Source organism: Dreissena polymorpha, chromosome 8 (assembly GCF_020536995.1).
Source record: "Dreissena polymorpha isolate Duluth1 chromosome 8, UMN_Dpol_1.0, whole genome shotgun sequence".
NCBI lineage: Eukaryota > Metazoa > Mollusca > Bivalvia > Myida > Dreissenidae > Dreissena > Dreissena polymorpha.
Window position 1 is genome coordinate 6576754 of NC_068362.1, and position 25050 is coordinate 6601803.

At 37.3% G+C, this 25050-nt stretch overlaps 2 protein-coding genes across 2 annotated transcripts in view; one reads left to right on the forward strand and one right to left on the reverse strand.

Annotated features, from left to right (window-relative positions):
* The window catches only part of LOC127841657 (uncharacterized), a 425798-nt gene extending 411609 nt beyond the window's left edge, over positions 1-14189 (reverse strand). The window contains exon 1 of the mRNA XM_052370685.1: positions 8754-14189. Within this exon, the coding sequence (XP_052226645.1) occupies positions 11231-12952 (1722 nt within the window). The 5' untranslated portion in view covers positions 12953-14189 and the 3' untranslated portion in view covers positions 8754-11230. The remainder of the gene's footprint in view (positions 1-8753) is intronic.
* LOC127841663 (uncharacterized) lies at positions 963-9143 on the forward strand. Its single transcript, XM_052370701.1, has 8 exons — positions 963-1062; positions 1242-1394; positions 4103-4252; positions 5057-5132; positions 5774-5823; positions 6039-6300; positions 6891-7003; positions 7567-9143. Exons 3-8 carry the CDS (start codon positions 4144-4146, stop codon positions 7671-7673), a joined length of 717 nt encoding a protein of 238 aa, XP_052226661.1. The 5' UTR covers positions 963-1062; positions 1242-1394; positions 4103-4143; the 3' UTR covers positions 7674-9143.
* Positions 14190-25050: the final 10861 nt, after the last annotated feature.

Here is a 25050-nt window from a genome sequence, read left to right on the forward strand (position 1 = left end):
TCAATTATTGAGTTAAATGGAGTATTAGATGGATTGTAAAGGATAATTAAAGGTAAGATACTAGTTCGAACGTGTTTTGGTTTTTGTTTGTACTTTTGTCGTTCCCTGTTCTCGGGGAAATGCTTTTAACATGGGCGCCATTGATGCATCGGATCACACACGGAATACCCATAACATTATACAAAAAACACGTTCTGCGCGTCTTTAAATTTGTTGTTTGAAGTCGGAAAACGTATTGCCCTGTATATTAAGTCAAATAAAGTGTCAGTCGCTGCAATTGTCTGTTTACTCGTCGAAATTGTCAAGGTCGTCGATGGTGTACATGTATGTTGACATCGACATCATTTTGTCAGGAGCAATCGCCGCCTTATTGGATTTTGATCAATTTCTTTCGAAAATAAAATGAATTATAGTAAAGTTAAATCTTCTTTTCGCGGTCGTAATGTGTTACAATTCGCATACTGCGTAAAATTAAATCGAGGCATATGATGATATTTTTACTCGTTTTACAGTTTGTGTGTGAATTTTTTAAAGACTATTTTGCGTACCAGAACAAATACATGTATATCACTACGCATGGTCACATTTGTTAGATTTTAAGCGCTTTTAAGACTGAATTAAAATTATTGTTAAGGTTATAAGATCTATTTATGTTAAATGTCACGTTGAAAAAAATCAAATGGGATAAATATAATACTAGGATTAGCGTTGAATACAGAGAAGTTTATGTTGCTCGGCCCGAACACCGAAAGCGCTCGCCAAGGCTCGCGCTCCCGGCGTTCTAAGCCTCGCAACATAAACTTCTCTGTATTCAACGCTAACCTAGTATTCTCTATGTATCCAGAGTAAAGATGTTCATCAATAAAGATGTCTAACGAGTCAACACTGTCTTGCAATCAATTGAAAGGAATGACGTAACGCTACTACACACACTTTAATCTTACAGATATGTGTCCGGTGTTCACACATGGGGTCTGCATGCAGTCTGTCCTGCATATCAAGTACCGCACATTACTACATCAGGCGTCGTTTGCTGCCACCCCGTCTTGTTCTGTCCACTAGGTGAGTCAACTTTTCGCGTTCCCGTGACCCAGTATGTAACACGATGACCTCTACCTGTATTTTGCACCTTCACGCTGCAACTAAAGCAAATACAGTTATTTGCAATATTGAAATCAGAGCATTTTATCGCCATTATATTATTGTTGCACATGTGTGATTTATTTAATTTAATCGATCAGATTCACAAATCACGTTCTGCACATCTAATGGAGGCCGAGATACGTGCGAGAAGTGTCCTCTTGGATGGCACGGAACTTACATAACATCATCCTTGGACGCAAATATTGAACGGTGCTTTCAGTACTCATCAAAACACAAGACATGTGCCCTTGGTGAGTTATAAATATAAAGGTGAAAAGCTTTTATTTTCAAAACGTATTTACTCTTTAAAACTTAAAAATTATCGCGTTTGTCGAAATGGACGTATACGTCTAGAAATCCTACTTTCGGTTATAAAAGCGATACTGTTTAAAATAATAATAAATTACTTGCTAAATAGGCTAGAGATTTAATTTTATCTATGCCAATTAGAATATATTTGGTGGTTACAAGGTAGAAATCCGTATTTTTCATTTTTAAAACTTAAAAATAATCGAGTTTGATGAAATTGACGTATACGTAGAGAAATCCTACTTTCGGTTTTAAAAGCGGTACCGTTTAAAACATAATAAATTACTTGCTAACTAGGCTATAGATATAATGACAACACACTTTCAAATTGTATCTCTATGTATTGATTAACATGTATTTCATTTCAAGATCAGAGGCAAATAGCGTGGCTTTAAAATAAAAAATGAAACAAAAAAGGCTGCCTTCGGGGCTGCCTTTGAAATAGCATATATATTTAAGAAGCAATTATGGGAGATAAAATACAAACAAAGCAATGAAGCAAAATTTACATAAAGTTTAACTCGAAATTCTTACATCACTTTTATAAATCACCCCGTCAGTAATTCCTGACTCGCGTCCTTATTGAGACCAATCATTCATGGTAATTAACTAAATAAGCAATGTGTCATAAATATCGCTAATTAATTTTCTGTAACAAAAACAATTTTTTTTTGTATGTTAACGAATTTAATAATACATGTATCAATACTGATTATATTTCGAGCAATGTCAATACACTATTTTTCTTCCTTTTTAACTTCCTGTATTACTTTCAGGTAAATTGCGTTTTTTTCCAGTTTTGTTTCGTAAGCATTTACAATTTTACACATGCGGTCGTGTACAAAACACTACATTTGAAGACTCTTAAATGTTAAGATTCAAATTTCATCGTTGTTAGGTAAAATTATCAGCCTATATCCCAAACAACTCAACCAAACACTCAGGATACAACCACTGACCATGGTCATAAAGCAAGTAATGTTAAACACTAGGAGTTTGTTCATACTTCGATCCGTGTTCGCACGAAATAACCCATCTTAAAGTAAACCATGCGTGTAAAAGTTGCATGGATATTTAGCATCATAATACATTACTTGATTTTTGGGACGATTGCCTTCTGCAATTCGCCCCATAGGTAACATAATTTACGTATACCGATGAAAGAAGTCGGTTACTGAATTTAACCACTTTGCATCCAGAATTCTGCATTCGCAAACAGAATAGCTCCGATCGCATGGTATTAGTATTAATTCGCATAAACATAATCCCGTGACCAATTGAACATGTGTTGACAAACACCCTTGGATTGTAACAGTTTGACATCATCAGTTTACAGCGCGCATTCCATCCATGGCAACGTATTTTCACTGTGGCATTAGCACCGGAGTTACACGCAGTTCTCATGGATGGTGTACACAGCGACGAAATATCGGTTCAATACTAAACTATCTAAACTTAACCGATACAGCGCATTTACGATCTTTCGTTTTAAGAAATCAACTAACTGCGTTCGCGATATGGGCGACATAATTTAATTACCGCGCGCTACATTTTTGCTGTCCAAGTAAACATCTCAATGTTCTCTGCGTTACGACGATTTGCCTGTGCTTTTCCAATCTCCACGCAGAGTTGTCGTTCCTTGCTCTCACATACAACTCTGCGAAAGGCTCAGCCCTCCATTTTGTCTATAAAATAGATAAAACCGAACAAAGGCATTCAACGTATATTTGATTGGATATTTAAGATCGCATGCATTAAATTAAGAAATATGACTTTTAAATGCACGATAAATCGTGCAAAAACTTGCGAGGTTCAATGCAACTCTTTGGAACTAATTTATTGCCCATTTACGCAGATGGAATCATTCCACGCACTTCACAAATGTAAACAATTGAATATATTTTTTTTTGAGTGACGTTAGGAATTGCTTCGACGTGTGTATGTATGTTGGTTTCTTAACATAAAAAACCATATCAATTTTATAGTAATGAATTAAGACTGATATAAGATATCATGGTATGAGATGTTTTTTTTTAATGCAGTGAATGCAATGTAACCGTCGTGCAAGAGATTGTTTAGTATTCTGTAACCTCAATGATGAATGCTTGGAATGATCATGACATAAATGAGACGCTTTAATAACAATAGTCCGTTCTGAGCCCAACACAGAGGTGAATTTAATATAACCGTCGTGCAAGAGATTGGTGCTTTTCATGCTAGTTTTGAACTTTTTCCTTACACACGAAATTCATGTTGTGGTTGTCACTTTCACAGTAGCTAATTATACGCCATGCATTTAGTAAAATTCGGATAAGCGTTGTGGACTTAACATTGTTATATGCCATTTCTATATCTCGGTAACAGTATTTACGCGTATAAAGAAAACAATGCAGGAATGAATCCACCGTTATAAAAGTCCATTACGACACGTCATGTGTCGATTGTGAGGTATGACTACACCAATTTTACAGCAGGGCCAACAGTTTAATAAATTATTGTTTCAGTTCGTAGCGGTTTTTGTATGTGCTGTGACTCAAGGTTTTGTGCTTTGTCTTCCTGTTTTGCAATTATTAACTAACGATTAAAACAATTATTTTTATCTCTAAATTGTGGAGCTGAACATTCACTGTTAATATTTGAACTTGCGTAGATGACAACGCATGGACAGAGCTCTCAAAGGGCAAACATGGAATGCCGTGCAGATGTGACGAGGCGAGATGTTACCATGGATCACCGTCAGAGTTTGGCTGTCTTTATAGGGAGTGCGGGAATGATGCCGAGCTTGACCCATACACTGGAGGTATCAATAGCTTAGATAACATTTCCGCGCATCTCTCCGTGGTCAATTCGAATGTTGTGTCAATGTCTAAATGTTCCTTCTGTTTACATGAAACTTAATGATTGTGGATATCTTGAAAGTCCACTCGAAAAGAGGGTCTATTTCTAAAGAGTCCCTTCTGTTTACATAACACTTAGTCATTGCGGATATCTCGGAAGACCACTAGAAAGAAGTGTGTATTTCTAAAGAGTTCCTTCTGGTAAAATAAAACTTAATTATTGCAAATACCTCGGAAGTCCACTCGTAAATATTTCTCAATAGTTCTTTTTTTTTCTTCTGATATGAACGCGATTTTGAAATGGCAGACATGTCAATAATGGTTATGTCCTGTATGCTATTTGGTTTTGCAACATGTTGGTGCATTAAACGAGAGACCACGCTGAAAGATGAACTTTTAGGGTGCATTTCGTGAGCTACTTGGACTTTGTCGAAATTCAATGCCTAATCCAGTCTTTTGAGCGTGTTTGTATTTAGGCAAAATTATTTTTTTTAAAGAAACAACACTCCTTTTGTTGGTATTTTCAATGACATCGTTTCGGTGCATTGCATTGGGGACTTAACATGTAATATGCATTAAATAAAGTTCTTGTCTTCGTTCGCAATGTCACTGTTTGAGGATATATGCATTCAGGCGAATAGCATCAATGAAATTCTACTTAGTGATATAGTCTGCATTAATTAAACACTCATTAACAGAGAAACCGTCACTGTCATTGATTCAGCTCGAGTTCTGATAACGTTTGAATAGGGATTTTTCATTTTCAGAATGCAAACAGTGCGGACCACTGCGATTCAAGAAGGATGTATGCGGCTATTGTTTAGTAAATGAAACAGCATGGAGGTTAATTACTTTCTAATAACCAAAATATGTCAACATAATATTAAATGTCAGCGCGATGTTTACGTCCACATTTTATTCTTACCAGTATAACAAATATATCTCCCCTAAATCTATCGTGGTAAATATCAAACACCGATAATTAAAACCTTCAAATTTCTATTTCTTCACGAATAACCAAAGATGAGCATTCTCCAACGCGTGTTGTTAAAGTATAATTTAAAACCAGCTTCTAATATACTCCCGGCTGTCAGTTTTTGTGTCATCTATTTTGAAGTTAAAATACCAACATTAACTTTAAAGATATGTTACATACTATTAAGTATTATTATTTGCTTTTCAAGTCCAGTGGACAATCCATTGCATCATATTACATTTGGTTTATGTTTATAAAACCTATTTCATGAGTAATGCAAATCAAAGCGAAACAAAACTTCCAATAAATGTCACATTTACTGATACATCGATACAAAATACACAGATTTGTAGGTGAACATTTTAGAAGCCAACTTCAGTGTAAGTACGGAATAAAGTTGTTCAGTCACTAGAATTTTTCCATTAAAAAATGGCATGTTTGAAATTTTCCAAAACGATGTTGTGCATTTTACGCTTACAAGTTCTCAAATGAATGTTTTATTTCATAGATTGTCTGAGAAAAAAAGAATCAAATCAACAAACAAAGACATATCAGCAGGTACAGAAAAGAGTTCCTTCCTTAGAAAATTGTTTGGATGTCAGCCCCGTGTTTGACTTTTATAAATTACAATTTTCGTTCATACGTTTACATTTTGGCCATCTTGATTTGTCGCCTCCAACGTCAACAGTATTACAACTTCACACACTAAACTACGATTTAAACTTAACATTTCCGAACCTGACACTTTTCACTAAAATGTCCGTTTATTGTAGAGCAAGAACATATCGATTCACCGGACATTATTGCAGTTATAACAGATGTGCATCGGAATTCAGAACTATATCTCGTCGATACCAAAGTAGTACCTTCAGAGCAAGCATCGAGCCTTAGTGAAGAAGATAATCTATACAGAACATCAACCAGCATTAATGTGAATGATGATCTATATAGAACACCAAACAGCCCTAGTGAAGATGATGATCTATATAGAAAACCAACCATCGAAAATGTAAAAGATGATCTACACAGAACAGTGTACGTATATTACGCAAAATTACTACATGGTAACTCGTATTCTGCAGAGAACTCGCAACGCACATTTTCCTGATCTCAGCTTATCAATGTCATTATTGGTCCGTTAGGTGGTAATTGATCCGTTCCCATATTTCGCGAGAATTCTTAACCATATTTTCACGTGATAAGCTTAGAGTTTTGTTTTTACATATTTCAAGACACATATCGCACACATTGCATTAAACATATTATAAGTTATATTTGACATTTATATGTCAAAAATAACTATACTATAAAACATTAACACTATGTTATACAATACCGTCAATTTTTGAACAGACGTATAAATCAATTAAATATGTGATTTTAGACAGTTGTTAAATGAAGCTTAAGAATGTTTGAGACATCCAGGTCTGTTTGTTAATTATGTTATTTAATTATATTGTAAAACATTGTTTAAGGCGTCAGTTGATACGACACATGTGTTAGTAAGTTTTGTTTGTACAGTGTGAGGTCAATTCTTCTTCTGATATGTTGTTTTAGCTACGATACTTACTTTAATAGACCATCACCATAATAATTAATTATGTCTGTATAACGTTTTGTTTCAGATTGTCTATCGCTGTTGTATTTCTTGTAATACTGAACACAGTATTGATAGTCTTGCTGATAAGAAGAAATTTAAAAAAGAAACGCACACCATCTCAAGTAAAACTCTTGAAAGGTACGCAAACAATATAAACATAATTTGTAGAATGAAAGATATTATAGTCGCTTTGTATTCATTTATGGAGGCAAAGGTCTATATAAGATATGCAAAGCATAATAGTTTTGAGAATGTTTGATATACTTATTACGAGCTGTCATGCAAACATACGCTGGTCTTGGAAACTTCTTGTCCTTTACACTTCGGGTTGCTGTCATACGTTGAAATGTTCACAACAATGCCTCTAACTGTATATACATTCCGCTTAATGATCTTAGTATATTAAACAAAAGGCTATACTTTCCATAAAAAAAGAATATTGACTTATTAGCTACAGCTTATTTTATTTGAAAACATTATTCCTGTTGTGATAACACCTTTTTACCTGCAACTGAAGTTTCACTGAAGTAGGCACTGTTTCGTAATTTCGTTATGTTTGCATAACAAATTAATAATAATTATAGTGCAGAGATATACTATATAATACAAACATTAGCATGGTGTAATTAGTACTTCAATTTGAACATTTGTCAAGTACATGCACATTGCTGTTTTCTTCAGAGTTTGTTTTCTCATTTCAGATTCTCAGCACATATCACATTGCACCTGCAAGGGAATCAAGGCCACTTTCGGCTGTCTGTTTTGCACTGTTGCTGTGTGTGAGTGTCGATCAGTATCTTTTGTATAAGGTCTGAAATGACGGCACGAAAATCTAGGAATCTGCCATTGTTAGATAACTGCTTGTCTAAGTGTAAGGTTTGAAATTCAAACTATTTAACCAACAGTGCTTGGTATGGACCGTTCCAAGACGGTAACGCATATTAAACTAATTTGGTTAATTGCCTTACATATACGATTAGAGGACGTAAACAAGAATTTATCTCCTGGTAATCTTTCTTCAGTTTCATCATATGCATATTGTTAATGGTGCAATAAATGGACGAGATTACTGCACTTACAACAATGCACATACAAATGCTTGACATACTTCCAAAACTTGAAACGCACTAAATGAAAAGGTTACGAAATGTATCGGCATTTATTGTTTAAATACCATCGCGGAAGAAAAGTGGACCTACTTATTGGGTGGAAATAATTCAAGTACGTTTTTATAACAGAAAAGCAAATACATTTGCTAAGTCTACGAATTGAGTGGAAAGCGCTTGCAGCTATATCAAAATCAAAAAGGTAAAAGCTGGAGAAGGTCGCAAGAAACTGAGGGACGCTGCAAAAGTCTCTTAGTGAAAATCCGCACCCATGTCTGTAAGATCACATGGTCGCGTTAAAATGCCTTATTCCGAATATATACGTGTTCAATGTCAACATTTTATTTTTCAATCTCTAACTTAAATATGTATCTGAACGAGATATTTACAAAAAAATACATATATAATCTTCATATGGGACATCAAATAGTGATTCAAATATTCCTTTGAACAATACAATTTATAGCGAAACAGATTATTATATATCGACACGTATTTGTAGTATTTAACTAACTACGGATCGAGAATATTCCTTAAAGGGACCGTCATCCACGAATGACGAAAAATTAAAAGTTCTAAAATACCGTTTTTTTACAATTATTAGTTTTTATGTATTGTCCTTTATAAAAATGAAATGGTCTTAGACCGGACGGACTCGTATGTCATAGGAAAGAACAAACACAACATGATTGATCGAAAATGGGCATTTATTGTAAAATGCCATAACATAGATGAAAATATATCATGTTATTTCCTATACTGACATAATGGGCGGAACAAACACTGGCAAGGGGTTGGCCCGAATGTACTTAAGGTATGCGTTGGACTTCCAACGACCTAACTGCTGAATCTGAGAGGCCGACATGTTTTGGGAATGGGCGTGCGTAGCCCCGCCAATACGGAAAGAGTGGGATGTATAACGGTGCGGGCTTAATTGCGAAGCAACAACACAGGTTCTAAGATTTGACCTGAAGAAAGTGGCTGTGACAGGCTCCCCGTTAGCAAATTTGAAAAGGGGGCCTGTATCAGAGGGACACAACCGTATGTATTTAAATAATGCACGGACTGGGCATAGCTGTTTGTTGGATTGACTGGCTAGAGGAATTGAGGTACATTGACCCTTGGAATGTTTGTAATTACGGATTGTAACGACTGCCGATGAGAGTTTGGAATCGGTGTACAAAAAAGTAAGGTCCTGGCGGGAAATGGTATTTTGATGACCATTATGTGAAAGTGACAATTCCCCAACCCGGAAAAGACCAAAAAATGCCATAAGAAACATTGCCTTCAATAGGACTCGATGGTAATGGTCTTTTATGTTTGACCGAAGGAAAAACAGTAAAGTGCGAATATTGGCAATAGTGAAAGGCAGACGTTTATCTGCGGTTGACGTGCGGCGTAAACTGTACAACAACTTTTTGATCACGAAGGATTCTGTGGGGTTTGCCAAATTGTACAATTTATGAATGTAACCCAAAGCCGAAACATATGTGGAAATAGTGTTGGCCTGGAAACTCAGATTGTGACAGAAAGCAATAAATTGGGCTAAACGATCAGTGGTAATAGGCAGGCAGTTTGACAAAGGATAATGAGTGGAATGAAAACGTTGATATTGGAGGAAAGCATTTTTGTAACTGGCTTTTGTGGAGGGAGCCAGGGATTTGTCCAATAATTTGTACACTGTTTGATTCAAATTATGAAATGGTGCTCTGGGATGGGTGTTGGCAGCAGGTCCATGTGGGGAGCCATTGCCTTGAATTCGGAGATCTGTAAACGAGAAAGGAGATCCGGTAACAAATTGTACTTCCCGGGGATATGTTGGGCATGTAACAGGATATTGTATTTCATACTGGCTAAGACTACGCGGCGTACTAGAGACATAATAACTGGAACACGGCACGACTGTTTATTTATTATATGTACTACTGCCTCATTGTCCGTGTGCAAAACGATGCACCCATTGCGAAGTTGGTGACCCCAGATTTCCAGAGCGAGAGAAATGGGAAATAACTCTTTAAAGGTAATGTCATAACCTAACCAAGTTTGAGGCCATGTACCGGAAAACCAGTGTGTCTCAAATGTGGCTCCGAAACCTAAGGTTCCGGATGCGTCCGTGTGAAGATGTAAAGTGTCGGAAGTGAGCCAGCGTTGTTCAGAAAGTAATTGTTTCCCATTGAAATGATCAAGGAACATTTGCCAAGCACGCAGGTCCCTGCGGCTCTCTTTGTTAAGAGTAATGTGGTGATGAGGTTTTGAGACCTTGATAGTTAAATCTATGAGTCTACGTAAGAAACTGCGACCAGGGACTATAACTTGGCAGCAGAAATTTAGAAGACCCAGAAGGGATTGAAGTTCTTTAAGGGTGACTTTACGCGACTTCACAAATGAACTTAAAAGGGTTCTAGCTTTAATTAACTTATCTACAGGGAGTCGCGCTTCCATAAGTATTGAGTCCAATTCAAGACCCATAAATGAAATTGTGGAAGTAGCCGTGACTGTTTTTTCATGTTTGATGGGAACCCCAATGTGCGCACAGAAATTTAAGAAATTGACCAGACTAGTCTGACAAATATGAGAATTCTTTGGACCCATAAATAAAAAATCGTCAAGAATGTGAACAATGTGTGGGATGTTCAAATGTGAAACAGAGATAAATTGCAAAGCGGAACTAAAACGTTCAAAAATAGCACACGAAGATGAAGCTCCCATAGGGAGACAAGTATCGTAAAAGTAGCTGTTCTGAAATTGAATGCCGAGTAAATGGTGGTCAGAGTGGTGAATTGGTATTAACCTGAAAGCCGAATCAATGTCGGTTTTGCTGAAAAGAGTACCCGGGCCAATACTCAACAAGAGGGTAACGGCGACGTCGAATGAGCAATAAGAAACAGAAGAGAGATCTGGTTCAATAAAATCATTTATGGACTGGCCCGGAGGATGGCTAAGATGGTGAATTAATCTAAACTGTCCAGGAGATTTTTTGGGCACAATACCAATTGGACTGACACGAAAATTATCTAAGGGAGGGACAGGAAAAGGACCCTGAATCCGACCAGCGTCTAGTTCATCAAAAAGTTTGCAATGTACAATTTCAGGGTGTTCTTTGCATGATTTAAGATTTGGGGCCAAAAAAGGAACCCGTGGACCAAAATAACCAAGTTTAAAACCGTAGGTGAAACCATCCATCAAATAATTGGCCCAGTGGTAACCCGACAAGTAAGGGGCAAGAATGGCAATTTTAACTGGGGTAACAACGGGTGTTTTATCTGACTGGTTTAGAGGGTCTAGGAGTGGAGACGGCCTTAGCAGCGTGCTCTCTGGACGGGAATGAGCATTCGTATGCTGGGTGGGACCCTCTGCAATAACCGCAGGTGTGGGGGTGGGGGCAAGAGGGAGTGTGGCAGAGGGAACGTTTGTTGTAGTTGAAACAGGTGTTCTCAAGATATTTTTTGTAGGACGAAGATTGTCTGCAAGGCGCTCGTGAGGGGTTTCTTTGAGGGCGAAAGGAAGGGCTTGAGTGTTGGGTGGGAAAGGATGTACAGGCCATTAACCAAAATTCCGTGTGAAGACGGTCCCACGGGAGGGGAATGGATTCCCTTAGAAGGCGAAATTGAGTATCGTAGAAGATGAAGGCAGAGCCTGGACGACGGCTGGAAATGTCACGGACAATCTCCGTGTATTTCAGTATAGCCTGAGTTTCAGAGGGGAACTTAAAAGTATATACTGCCATAAATCTGATCATGGCGGTTGTCCACTGTTCAATAGTTGTAATTTTTCGCAGGTTGGACTTTGGAGTTATGGAAATTTGCGAGTTACTGTCCAACTGTAACGTATATTGATTGGCCTGTGTGGACAGTGTTGAAGGGAGCAGAGCTGCCATTTCAACAAATTTGTTGCGCCAAATGTCTTTACAGATGGACTTTTTCACCTGACTCAAAATTGGGGTACTTATTGGCTCTGCATAGAGGTGACCAGTACCTGGTAGTATGTCCCTGGCATGTGTATGTAGTGCCTGGGAAAAGCTGAAACCCTGGTCCTCATCGGAAGAACTCGAGGAGTCAATGTCAAAAGAGGGCATGGCTGTGTGTAGGCCGACGTTAGGGTCCAATGGCACTGTGTGTAGCCCTACGTTTGGGTCCAATGGCAAGGGTAATTGACGATTCGTCGTAGCAGTTGGAAAGAGAAAGTCCGACTGGACCTGTGATGGGTAGGGTGTGGAGGAGCCTGTGGCTGCTGGAGCATATGTCAGGCTGTCGGGCACAGCCGGTATAGGAACATCTCTGGGTTGGTCCGCTGCCGGCTCCATTGACGGCCCTGCTGGTGTAGAGTTTTTGGGTTGTTTGCCAGAGGATGTAGTACCCTTGCAACATAAGCAGGTTGTAGACGTGGCCGTCTTTTTACGCTGCCTTGTGCGCTTCATCTGGAATAAGGTGTTATATCGAATAACAAATATGGTAACTATAACACCAATATCAGCCTGAACGGTATTACTAAAATCAGGCATAATATTGGAAAATATAAATATGGCCTGAACGGTATGACTAAAATCAGGCATAAGCATAGTTCTAACGTAGAGAACTATCACAGCCATATCAGCCTGAACGGTATAACTAAAATCAGGCATGATATGGGTAAATAAAAATGTGGCCTGAACGGTATGACTAAAATCAGGCATAAACATAGTTCTAACGCAGAGAACTATGACAACAATATCAGCCTGAACGGTATAACTAAAATCAGGCATGATATGGAAAAATAAAAATATGGCCTGAACGGTATGACTAAAATCAGGCATAAACATAGTTCTAATGTAGAGAACTATGACAACAATATCAGCCTGAACGGTATAACTAAAATCAGGCATGATATTGGAAAATATAGACAAAGCCTGAACGGTATAACTAAAATCAGGCATAAATATAGGTCTTACATAGAGAACTAGCACGTCAATATCCGCCTGAACGGAATAACTAAAATCAGGCATAATATTGGAATATATAAAGCATAGCCTGCACTGAATAATGAAAATCAGGCCCAAATATAGTTCTTACGAAAAAAAACAAAACGATAATATCCATATCCGTCAGAACTGAATAACTCAGGCGTAGTATTAAAGAACGGCCTTAATAAAATCAATTTCATGTGAATATGATAGCTAAAACCGTCATAATGTAACAGAAAATTGTGTCCCGTTTGGATTGATAACTTTAAGTGACAAAAATATGACACGGAATATATATATCTGGTCTGAACCTACTAAAACAGACCGACCAATTTGAAAAAACCTGAAAAGTTATCAGGCAAAATATGATAACTAATCAGATCGATTGTTTAAGGGCAGCGACAACCGCGGCCCGAATGTTGGTGAAAAATCTATGCTGGCCACGAGGTGAAAGGTGACAACCGTCATCCGCAAAGTTAGTACGGATACATTCTGGTGACCAAAACCCCTTCAAACGCCACAGGTATGCTCGGCCATGGGGCGGAGAATTCAGCCAGTCGATGAGAAGACTGTTCAAATCATCGACCCTGTTGTTGAACCAATGAATGTCAACTGGATAACGAGTGTGGCAAGTAGGGGAATGTCTGTGCAGTGTTTGCAGCACAATAACTCGAGGAATTCCATGAACAAAAAGTAAGGTGTCCACAAAATCACGTATTGCCGAAGCTACAGAGAGTGGCGATTGATTCGGGTTGTAGATATCATTGGTTCCCACAACCAAGATCACAATGTCTGGAACGAAATCCAAGATGTCTTGTAATTTATTACGGAGACAGTCCACTGTGGCGCCTGGAAAACCCGAGTATTGGATCATCGGACTGCCGGTTAGGCCCAAATCGTAACGAAGTGACGGATCCTGACGAATGAAATCCTTCAACCTCTTCACGAACGAGTGTCCAAAGATATAAACTTTCTTCGAGATGGGCGCCGCCATCTTGGATCACGTCGCGGGAGTCAGAGCTTAATCACGCGAGATTTAGTCGTGCACACAAAGGAAACAAAGGAAACTAGCTGTTTGTCCCTTAAACACGTTTAAAACACAAATAATGTAGATCACCGTGTAAAGAAATGTAATCCTTCAAAAACACCACATAAGACTGTGTCATATGGTGTAATAAATAAAACGTTTATATTACCGCTGAAGAGCGAATTTGTCGAAATTTATGACAATAATAAAGATGCAACTGCGTAGTAAGGATTCCAAAACGAGTATGGCCAGGATCAATTTTTATTGGTAGAAAGAGCTCACGTGATCCTATAACCGGATATGATTGGACAATAAAAATAGAAACAATTTAAAAATAGAAACAATTTACGTTTTGGGTTACACACAAGTAATAAAAGACGAACAATGCCATAAAACTTTTTATGTGTGCATAAAATGTTATATATTGATTAAAATATCACGATTGGTTTATTACATTACTTGAAAAAAGTGCATATTTTCAGTATATTTGGTAGTAAAATGTGAAATCGAAAGTACATCGCGAAAATAGGTGACATAACAATATACACACTATAAATAACGCAAGTAGATTGATCATTGTATATAAAAAAATATATATACTATTCACTACGCATGCACAATTTGCATTCCTGGGTTTACCACGTGACGATGATGATCAATCTACTGGCGTTATTTATAGTTAACTGGTAGTTACCTGGTAGACATACCCAGTAAAATTTATTACCTAATATACTGAAAATATGAAAACTTTACAACTTTTTTCAAGTAATGTAATATACCAGTCATGATATTGTAATCAATTTAAACTAATAATTGTTAAAAAATACAGTATTTTACAACTTTTCTTTTCTTCGTCGTCGTGGTTGACGGTCTCTTAATGCAGATGTGCTTTTAGTTGTTTTGAATGTTACGATTTAAGGACGTACGCCAAACGAGTAACCTGTTGTTTTTTAATTTAATATCATCTTTTGCATTATACGATGTTACATTCGAATTTTAAATGACTGCTTATCCTCTTTTTCAATATGTATGTATTTTTTGTATTGAACTCATTTACTCGAAAACTAACCAAATCATTATAAATAATTTAAACATAAACGAGAAGTAATTAAAACTTGGTATTAATTTCTAAATGTCTGATACGTTCGGAATAGCTAGGAACTGTAAGGTGTCAGATCTGAAGCCGTTAGAAACATACATTGTTAGTTTTATCATTATTGTATTAATAAACTGGTTAGTAACTGTCGTTTATTTAAATTGTTTTATTTGTTTTCTTATCTAAAGTATTCTTTTTATTTAACTAGATTATCTGCATTTTTTACAGTGTTAATTAATGAGTTAACATATTTTATATGATTTTTCTTAGCGGATGCTTAAATACTTACATTACTTTTTGCCTTGACAGTTGTATGATAGTATGTAAAATCATTTATTGTCTTAAAATGATTATACGGGTTTTGTATACATTACAATACTGTTGTTGTGATTGATATATTTATTGTATTTCTCTTTAATCTATTTTAGAGTCAATCTTGTAAACTTTAGCTTTATATAGATAGTACAGCCTTTATTTAGATCACGCTATGTATATGCTTCTTATTTTTACCTCAATTTCGTAGTGCGTGTGCAATACATATTTTGAACAGTTATATGATAATACTGTAGTTATAATTGATATATTTATTGTATTTATCTTTAATATATTATAGAGTCAATCATGTCAACTTTAGCTTTATATAGATAGTTCACGCCTATATTTCGATCATGCTTTGTACAGAGCTTCTTAATTTTACATCAATATCGTAGTTCATGTGCAATAACTATTTTGAACAGTTAGATTTCGACAGACATATAATATTTAAAAATTATTCGTAAATGATTGCAAAATATTTAAATGTACAGAAATTGAAAAAAAAAAGTCTTAAGCACAAATGTATGCTGTCTTTTGTTATTTTTTATTTACATGACTTGTTAATGTGTTTACACATATATTTCTAAGCAAAAGTACTATGTGCTTCAATCGATCAAGGGACAAAATGTCTGACTACATTGTAAATCCCAATATTTATTAAACAAAAGCGGAGGAATAGCTTGACGAAATCATTTCAAACACTATTAATACATGCGAAATGTTTGAAATCTCCTTTATAAAATATCAGGCCAAATTGGAGTTTGATGCAATAATGCTGTTTTATTTTTATGCTAGTTTAGGGAAGCTGATTAAGGGAATTCCATAAACCATGGATTTGGGATCATTCCCCAAAATAACGAGACTAAAATTCGTCTAACAGTTTTTATAAAAAAAGCAAAACAACACCTACTAAGGTAATTGCAAAAAATTGAACTTAAGCATGTTATTACAGAACAAATTAAGGTATTAATAACTGAACAAAACAATAACAACAACAAAGCACTGTACAAAACAAAGTTATCATATGTTAATTAATTCCGCTATTTTTTTCCCAAAAGAAGGCGATACTAAAAACATAAAATTAATTGAGTTTGATCACTTATGTGTAATCATATTCGTTCTGTCTTTGCAAAACCCGAAGTTTCTGACCGAGACCGTTAATAGGTTTCATGAACATCATAGATATGAACTTCCGGCGTCTCCGCTACTGGCACAGGGATACAGTTTTAACTCAACCGGGATACATCAATGCTAAACAGAAAAGGTTACCAAACAGGTATTGAAAAAGCCAGTAATCCCAATGCATGTCCCATGTATCTTTTAAAAATAAATTAAAATGAAACACACCTGTTAACCATATTATTTGACAACACAGTACTGAAATAAAATTGTTCTAAAGCAATAAATTTTGGCTTTTTTTTTAATTCATTGCGCCAGTAGTTAGTAGAAACCTTTGGATTGAATGACAAAATAATCTTCAGCAAAACGTTTATTTAAACAACTACAATGAACATATTCTCAGCAAGGGAAGTCACTCTACCCAAATCGAGTACAACGAAATACCAAAATGACCAAACATATTGGGGCTACCTCTTTTTTCCCTCACAAAGACTGATATAATATAGTATATGCATAATTGTTCATGTCAATAACTCACTCAAGAGAATAAAAGCTGCCAGCCATTATTACGTAACATTACATAAATCTAAATTAATTTTTTCAAAAAAAGTATACACATGAAATAAAACGGTTTATATGTGTAGAAGAAGTAATAATGCAATGAAAATGTTTATAGTTATGTGGACATACCAAAACTTCAATAAAAGTATCCAGTAATATTAATAGTGCAAGTGATAAATGAATATTTTAAGAACATAACTGTATATACATTTGCATGAGGTAAATAAATAAATCTCAGGCTAATAAGTAAAATAGTGATTATCTGTACTAGACATGTACTATGAACATCAAACTAGTAGTAAAACAAGAGATGTGTTTGTCAGAAACACAATGCCCCCTACTGTGCCGCTTTGACACATGGTTTTTTTAACCGTTAACCTAGAAGGATTACCTTTACCTTCACTTTTCACCTCTCAAAATGTGCAGCTCCATGAGATACACACGCATGCCAAATATCAAGTTTATATGTAAAGGGACATAGAAGTTATGAGCATTTTTTGAAACCTATACGCGAAACCTAAACGCAAAATGTGACGGAAGGACGAACAGACGGACAGGCGGACAGGCGGACGGACGGTCCGATCACTATATTCCCTCCTTCGGGGGCATAAAAACAATTTAACTAAGTTTGTAATAAAAATAACGAGAACAGTAATAATGATAAGCCGCCGGCTTATTTAAGCACAACCTAAGTACTTTTAACTTGAAAAGGACTACAACTGAATCACTTACATAGTACTATAGTTAGTAACATAAGCATTTGTACATAGTAGAAAAAGGTGATGTATAAATGTTAGACAAAATGTAACAAACACGAGTACAAAGTTCAAAGTAAAACATAAGCATTTAAATGCTTAGGCCGTTTGCGTGCGCGTGCGTGCTGAGTGGGAATTCAAGACTTCATCTCCACACTGGGCTGGGTGAGTGTAGGTGGAACGAAGATTTGCGTGGATGGAGGGTACGGATGGGTTACCGGTAAATCTTCGGAATCACTATTCACTGAATTGTGATACAAGGCACTCGCAACTCAACGCTTGATTGAGTAGGAACATGGTAACACTCACTTATCTTGACCTTTTAAAGCACCACTGATTAGCACTATCAACAGACACAACCAAATAACTATCACGACATTGATGCTTCTTCCTATCGGAATACAAATACACTGACTCACCAACACTGATATTGGGTACTGCATCTGATGTATAACTTTTGCATTTAGACTTAGCACTAAACTGATGATTGTCGAGTCGGTTATCATGTTGTTTCAAAATAAGCTCCCTATCAGACAATGAAATCTGCTCATTTGTGAATGACTTCTCTGTGTCCATATTTCTTTAGAAGAAAGGCTTGCATGTCGAATCCTGGAGTTTAATCGCGCAGTAGCAGTTGCAAACTGTAGTGGTGTAAGTGGATAACCGCCAGGTTCTTGTCGAATTATTTCAGATTCAAGCTCGAGAATAGCTTTTTTGCGACATGGTTCTTGTTTGGGTTCTTATCTATACCCACATTTAATACTAAACGGTATCTGCGTAAAACGTCGTTCGTTGTGATGCAATAAGACCTGGTGCTTGGTCACACCTAACTACTGCCATTGGTCCATCAAGAGGATGTAACTCAACCATAAGACTGAGTAATGCACTGCGTAATATCTCAGCACTTTCATTGTCAATGATACAAGATTTGGTCAAAGAGCTGGCTGATGGTTTCCCACAAAACTAAAATCATCTGCTTGCTCCGGCGTAGAACTTCTAGAGCAAAAAAGAAGCACCGACAATTTCAGGAGCTTCTTCGGTTGATTGTTCAGAGTCCTCGGTTTCTATTGTAAATTTGCAAATTTGACAGTTCTGGCTAGTGCACTCTGGGGCATTGCCACTAGCGAAGTCTGAAGGCAAATTCACAGATCCCGCCAGAAGAAGAAGGTTAACACAATAACGACTGACAGTAGACAAGAAAGACGTGACTCTCGGACTGGACGAAAACTCACCTCTGCACAACTTCTCGTTGCTTATGCAACTCATCACTGCACAAAATGTTTTCCTGTCCAGGGCAACCAGCTATAGCGTCATCAAGCTGAGAGAGGTATCGTGCTGTATTGGGGATCACTCTACATAAGATCGTGTACGCACCAATAAAACCTCGCAAACCATTGACAGATTCAGGAGTAGTACAAGTAGACAAGGTCATATCCAATGTCCAACCCAAGATAGTAGTTGTCGTAGGACATATGACTGTCTTTGTTGGCGATACTTTGAGGTTGGCTTTGTCTAGTGCTGTCAAAACACGCTTCCAGTTTTCATAGAGTGCTGGCACGGTGTCTGCACCAAAATAAATGTCATCAGCAAGCTTAGCTACAATGCCGTCTTGTAGACATCCACCTAGTAAGCGGCACATAACCTCCTCAAGTGCTGTTTCAGAGCCTGACAATCCCATCGCTGTCCTTGTATACACTCGTTCGCCCTTGAATGGTGTAACTACCCCACAATATTTCATAGAGTCCTTGCTTAAGGGTATCTGGTAAACAGCACTCGTCAGGTCAGTTACAATAAGATATTTCCACGGTGCAATAGTGCGCATAATGGTGTCTTCATCTGGCATTAAAGATCGCTGTGGTCTGCTGTACCTTGCTACCTCACTGAAAGCGGTAACTAGACTGTAACCGTCCTGTGCCTTCTTCACTTAAAATGACGGGTTCAAGTATTCGACACTAACTTCAGCATCTTCTGGACGAACAAGAACACCATTTTCTTCGAGGTCATCAAACTTAGCCTGTAACTCAACAAGCTTGTCTCTTGCATATTTATGTACTCTTTCTTGACGTTAACGTTTGCTGCAAAAGGTCCGCATGCTCCATTATATCCAGAAATGTCTCCATTGAAAACACTCTCATACTGGGTATGAAGGGATTGAAATTGAACTTTTATGTCAATAGGTAAAATATTGTCAGGGTACATATCAATGTTAGTTGATGAGGATTTCTCAATGCATACTGGTTCACTCAAGGTAAGTTCAGACACAACGTTATTTAATACCATCGGGATAGTTGGAAGCGCCTGGCAAAAATGATCGTGCTTGCCTAGCTTTTGTGGAATCCCAGAATCATTTAGGATTCTAATCTTTCCGTAAATGGCATCTATTATCTGTGGGTGGGCTAGGAACCGTTTGTGCTGACACAGTCAGATCTAGGCTCTAAAGAAAGAATTGTGTCTGGTGTTTCTGTCGAGGGTAACTGTACCTCAATGTAATCCCCTGGCCTCACAATGGTATGGAAAGAAAATACTCGTAAAACATACGGACGTTCTGTAAAACCATCTGCATGTTTATTATCACTAAATGAAGAAGAAGGGCAATATAATATTGGTGGATCAGACGCTATCCTGATTTCATGCATTGCTGGTCGGAGAGATATATCGTTCGCTTCCATGAAGGGGATACCACCTAGTACATCCATATCAAACTTGTCTACCACTAATGCATCAAACGTCAGCTGCCTGCAGCCCCTGGTGAACTTGATGTGCATCACCTACGGTAGGAAGTAGAGTCATGCCATCAGCCTGAATTGCTGTCTGAGAGGCATTCATTACATACCCAACGTTATCGCAACTGAGAGCTTTATTATGTTAAGTTCAGCACCAGAGTCAAGAGTTCTTATGGGGGGATAATGCCCGTAGAACACTTATGCCCGTAGAACACTTAAAAGGTGGGGAAATAGTTTGGCACTTACACGGCTCGTTGCTGGAGTAACCCGTAACATGCTTTTTCTTTGATCCTCTTCACTTTTATAGCTATCGACAAGATCTACAGCCTCCTCGCTTGTGTTCTCTTCAGTGGTCTGTCTTACTTTGCGCATGTAGAGTTTGTCAGCCTCAGGTAAGAATATGCATGCACTTAAGAAGTGTTGGAATCGAGGGCGGCCAGCCTGTTTACACAATGGACAAACAAGTCCACTGCGTTTTGGTTTGACAAAGTCCTTTGATTTCTGTATAGCTGCCCTCAGCACCTTAGAATCATGATTTGAAACCAACTCATCTAGAAGACTATCCATGGCAACAGATATCTCTGGCTTGATAGAAGCAATAGTCCTAGATCGAAGCTCTGTTCCATATCGCTATCTAATCAAAGCAGGAAGGCCAGGGTTGATAGCACGCAACCGCATTTAAATGATAATGTTTTCAAGTGAAGGGGTCATTTCCTCGTCCGAGTCCATATTTACTCCGTGATTAGTGATGGTGCCGTCCCGCTTTAACAAATGATCCTCAGCAAAACTTGTAATACGCTGGAATATATCTTCAGGTCTCTCTTCAGGCTCAAGTTTAATGTCATTCAAATCTATAAAATGAGCACCTGACTGTTGGAACCCAAAGTGTGAGCGTATCGTCTGCCAAATAAACTGAATCGATGTAGAGTTATTTACGATTTAATTTCTACTAATCACTGGGCAATAGCTTGCAATCTGACCAAGCATAAGTTCAATATGATTAACCTTTTGCTGGGCGGATCTTCTTGCAGCCTGTGTGATGTTTTCGCCATCATTTATCAAACCAGGTAGAGCCTGAGTTGGAGTTTTCTTCAGCATGTTGAAACCGTCAACGAGGAAAGGAGCAAAATTAGCATCAAGTGACAAGGTATATTCAAGATTTCGCCTCCAAGACTCAAAGGAAGTTATGGTCTCGCTTTTTGTCAAGCACCACTATTTAGGTGCACGTGTTGCCATATTTAAGATTACAAGTCCACTGATAAAGGAGAAATCAGCGTCAACCCGGTAAGTTTTGGCTCAGAAATAGCCTGTCTGCGAAGAATGAAGCGTCTGTTCGTATTTAGCCGCTGCCACCACGCCAGTAGTTAGTAGAAACCTTAGAATCGAAAGACAAAATATTCTTCGGCAAAACGTTTATTTAAACAACTACCATGAACATATTCTCAGCAAGTGGAGTCACTCCATTGTGCACAAATTGGTCTGACCTGTGTACTAACGCGAAAAGAATTGTGGGTAGCACTTTTTTTACGAGTGAAAAGTGTAAGCGAAAGTAGGTCAGGTAATCGTGCTTCTGATAATCGCTATCAGTCTTAATAGAGATTCAAAATCACATTTAAACATAATTAAATAACATTTTTTTAAACAACATTCCGTTTTAAACACACAATAAAAATTTTTTTTTAATTATTAACATTTTCATTCCTACGCAGAACTACTTTGGCGGAAGCATAATTCCCCAAACCAGGGGAAGGTGATGCGTCTAAGTATAGAAGTGACAATAACGTAAGGACGTCACCATCTGTGTATAGAATGAAGTCACTCTACCCAAATCGAGGACAAAGAAATACCAAAATAACCAAATATATTGTCGTTTCATAATCAATTGAAATGTCTCAAAAACATACACGACAGAAATATATGCCATTAGAGCATTACTAATTCACAGTTCAGTCTATTAAGCCTTCGAATTTAATATTTGTCCGGAACAAACACAGTAGTGTTTTGGTCAACTGGTTGCAACTATTAAGAACAAAACAAATGTCTAGAACGAATAACTAAAAGTGTAATAAACTGCTGGCTAGCATTTATTGCTCTGTACTCAGGGCCAAGGTAACGGCCCATGGGGAGCATAGCCGCTCAACGAGGATATCGACAGTTTGTACGCATCCTCAGTACATGGAGTATAAGAAGTTTCTAGTAGTCGAGGTTAAGATTGAGTGATTTCTGATTGTTACCGCAATCACCCTGTCAAAAGTGTATGATTTCAATCGAGCAGTAGCGGATTCTAATGACGAGTTGTACTCTGTATGGCATCGCGCAACGGTAAATGCTGTTTTTGACAATTGTACTTGCGAAATCCTTTCAGGGAAGTTTCGCTCGCAAAGATGAACATGATAGCGGTTGCAGCAAATCTGTCCGAGGAAAACGCTAAACCAGCCACTGTGCACAGAAACATATCGTTCGAAAAATGTGTGGCAACAAAATGAACCCTATGTTAATTAGGTCAATTATATGTTAAATGCGTTTTGAACTATTTTTCTGTTACAAAAAAGCACCTTTACCATACTGTGAACTCCAGTTAATATCAGGCCAGGTCAAAAACAGAGCAAAACTTCAAAAACATAAACACAACGACATGCACACACAAAACTAGCATCGCATACAATTCATGTATTATTAAGTCACAACTCATTAAAAAAACTTGCCTTTTACTGATTTTACTCCACGCACCCACTCTAGTGACTGATTGAGACTCCATGCGCACTGTAAACATAAAATCCATTGCATGGCAATTTACATACCAAATTTAAGAAGCAACTATAGTTTTTGCTTCCTATGCAGGTGTTCAACCATTGACAGTGGTGGTCGAAATTCTTAACACATTTGTCGCACACTCTACTTTAATATCCTTGCTGAAATATACTTTAAAAACTGTCAGTGAAATGAAAGGTACACACCATGCATTATAGAAAATGTGCATGCGAAGTTAATAAGAACTAAGAGAGTTTTGGTTTCTTTATCAATTACACAATACATGCGTACATTTTTACACGAGAATACCAAATTCATACCACAACAAAGAACCGTCTGTCATATAAAATAATACAGATTGTTGGTAACATTTACTCTTGCAGGTGTAAGAAAAGGAAATTGTTCAAAGTGGGCAAATTTGCCTGAAGCACTTTATCATCACACGGGTCGATGGATATCGTTGCCACGTGGACGAAAAGGTGCACGAAAATCACCACCCCTGGCACTGTTTGCGCTGCAGGCTGCCAGGAGTTGTGAAGGGCAGGCACCAGTGTCGTGAGGTGGAGAACTCCCAACACCACCAGTACCACCCAAGCAATCACCTGGGTCATATGGGGTGGAACAGTACATCCGTTTTTTTCGACAAGGCTCGTTTAAGGCCTCTACATCCCCCATCTGAAGTTAAAATAACCACTCACTTTCTTAAATCATGAATGGCTTTTTTAGATTTGGAATTCTAAACTTACTTTTATTAACTTTGGCCAAAAGATTAAGCTTGAACATCCTATGCTGGGGGGGGGGGGTTACTGTCGAACAAAATTGTCCCGTCGTTTTTACGTTTTTATCCATGGATAAATACATTGTAGCTGAACTATTTCTTTAGTGTGTATTATGAATTTAGGGAAGCAATACACCATATTTGTTTATTAAAAATACATGTATAATATTTGCAAATTATCTTAATCATAATTTTGTGTATCGTATGCAAATATCAGATGTTAAAATGATTTCAATTTTGGTACATCATGTTTTGACAACATAAGTGTCAAAACATTAATGTGCACTCAGCATTAGAACATTCATAATTCAATTATTGTTATACCTGTATTTGTAATTATTATTAAAGTAAAGAATATTTACACGGATAACAATATTTGCGATAATTGTATTTTCTTGTAAATTGCCATATTTCTAGAAAATTGTAAAATTAAATCGTAAAATAAACCAATAGGTTGACTATGTTTGTCTTTATTTATTTCCCTATGAAGATAAAACACTAGCAGACGAAGTTCAATTTTTTGAAGCACATTGACAATGCAAGATTTTAAACGTAAACCTACCTTAACGGGTAGGTCACTACTAATTCCATGGTGCATGACTCAATTAAAGTTGAACTTTAATTCAGCGCACATAAAAGAATATTCCGAAAACAAAACGTGAAAGCGATGCTTCCTTGTTAAACAAGAGAGGCTGAAGTGAAACCAAGGTGATGAAATAGTTCCATATCAATCCGCCGATTAGCCGCCTCATCAAGAACCTGACACATTTTAACATATTGCATTCCGATATATACATTTTATGTATGCCCATGCAATTTTCTCAACTTTAGCCATTAACTTGCTTTCAAGTTAGAAATCCTCGGCGCTTTTTATGTTGCACTATTTAGTGGTATTGAAAATTTGCAAGGGAGTTAAATGCGGCTTAACATCAGTAACAGATACTTACATTACCTCCCCTGGTTTATGCCATTAAATAGATTTTACCGTAACAGTTGTTGTTTTGCTGCACTTTTT

What these genes read in the sequence shown, in the direction of transcription:
- LOC127841663 (XM_052370701.1), top strand. Translation starts at nt 4,144, where the DNA reads ATGCCGTGCAGATGTGACGAGGCGAGATGTTACCATGGATCACCGTCA. An exon ending in GCTTGACCCATACACTGGAG is followed by an intron (nt 4,253 to 5,056) that starts GTATCAATAGCT and finishes TTTCATTTTCAG; the next exon opens with AATGCAAACAGTGCGGACCA. An exon ending in GATGATCTACACAGAACAGT is followed by an intron (nt 6,301 to 6,890) that starts GTACGTATATTA and finishes GTTTTGTTTCAG; the next exon opens with ATTGTCTATCGCTGTTGTAT.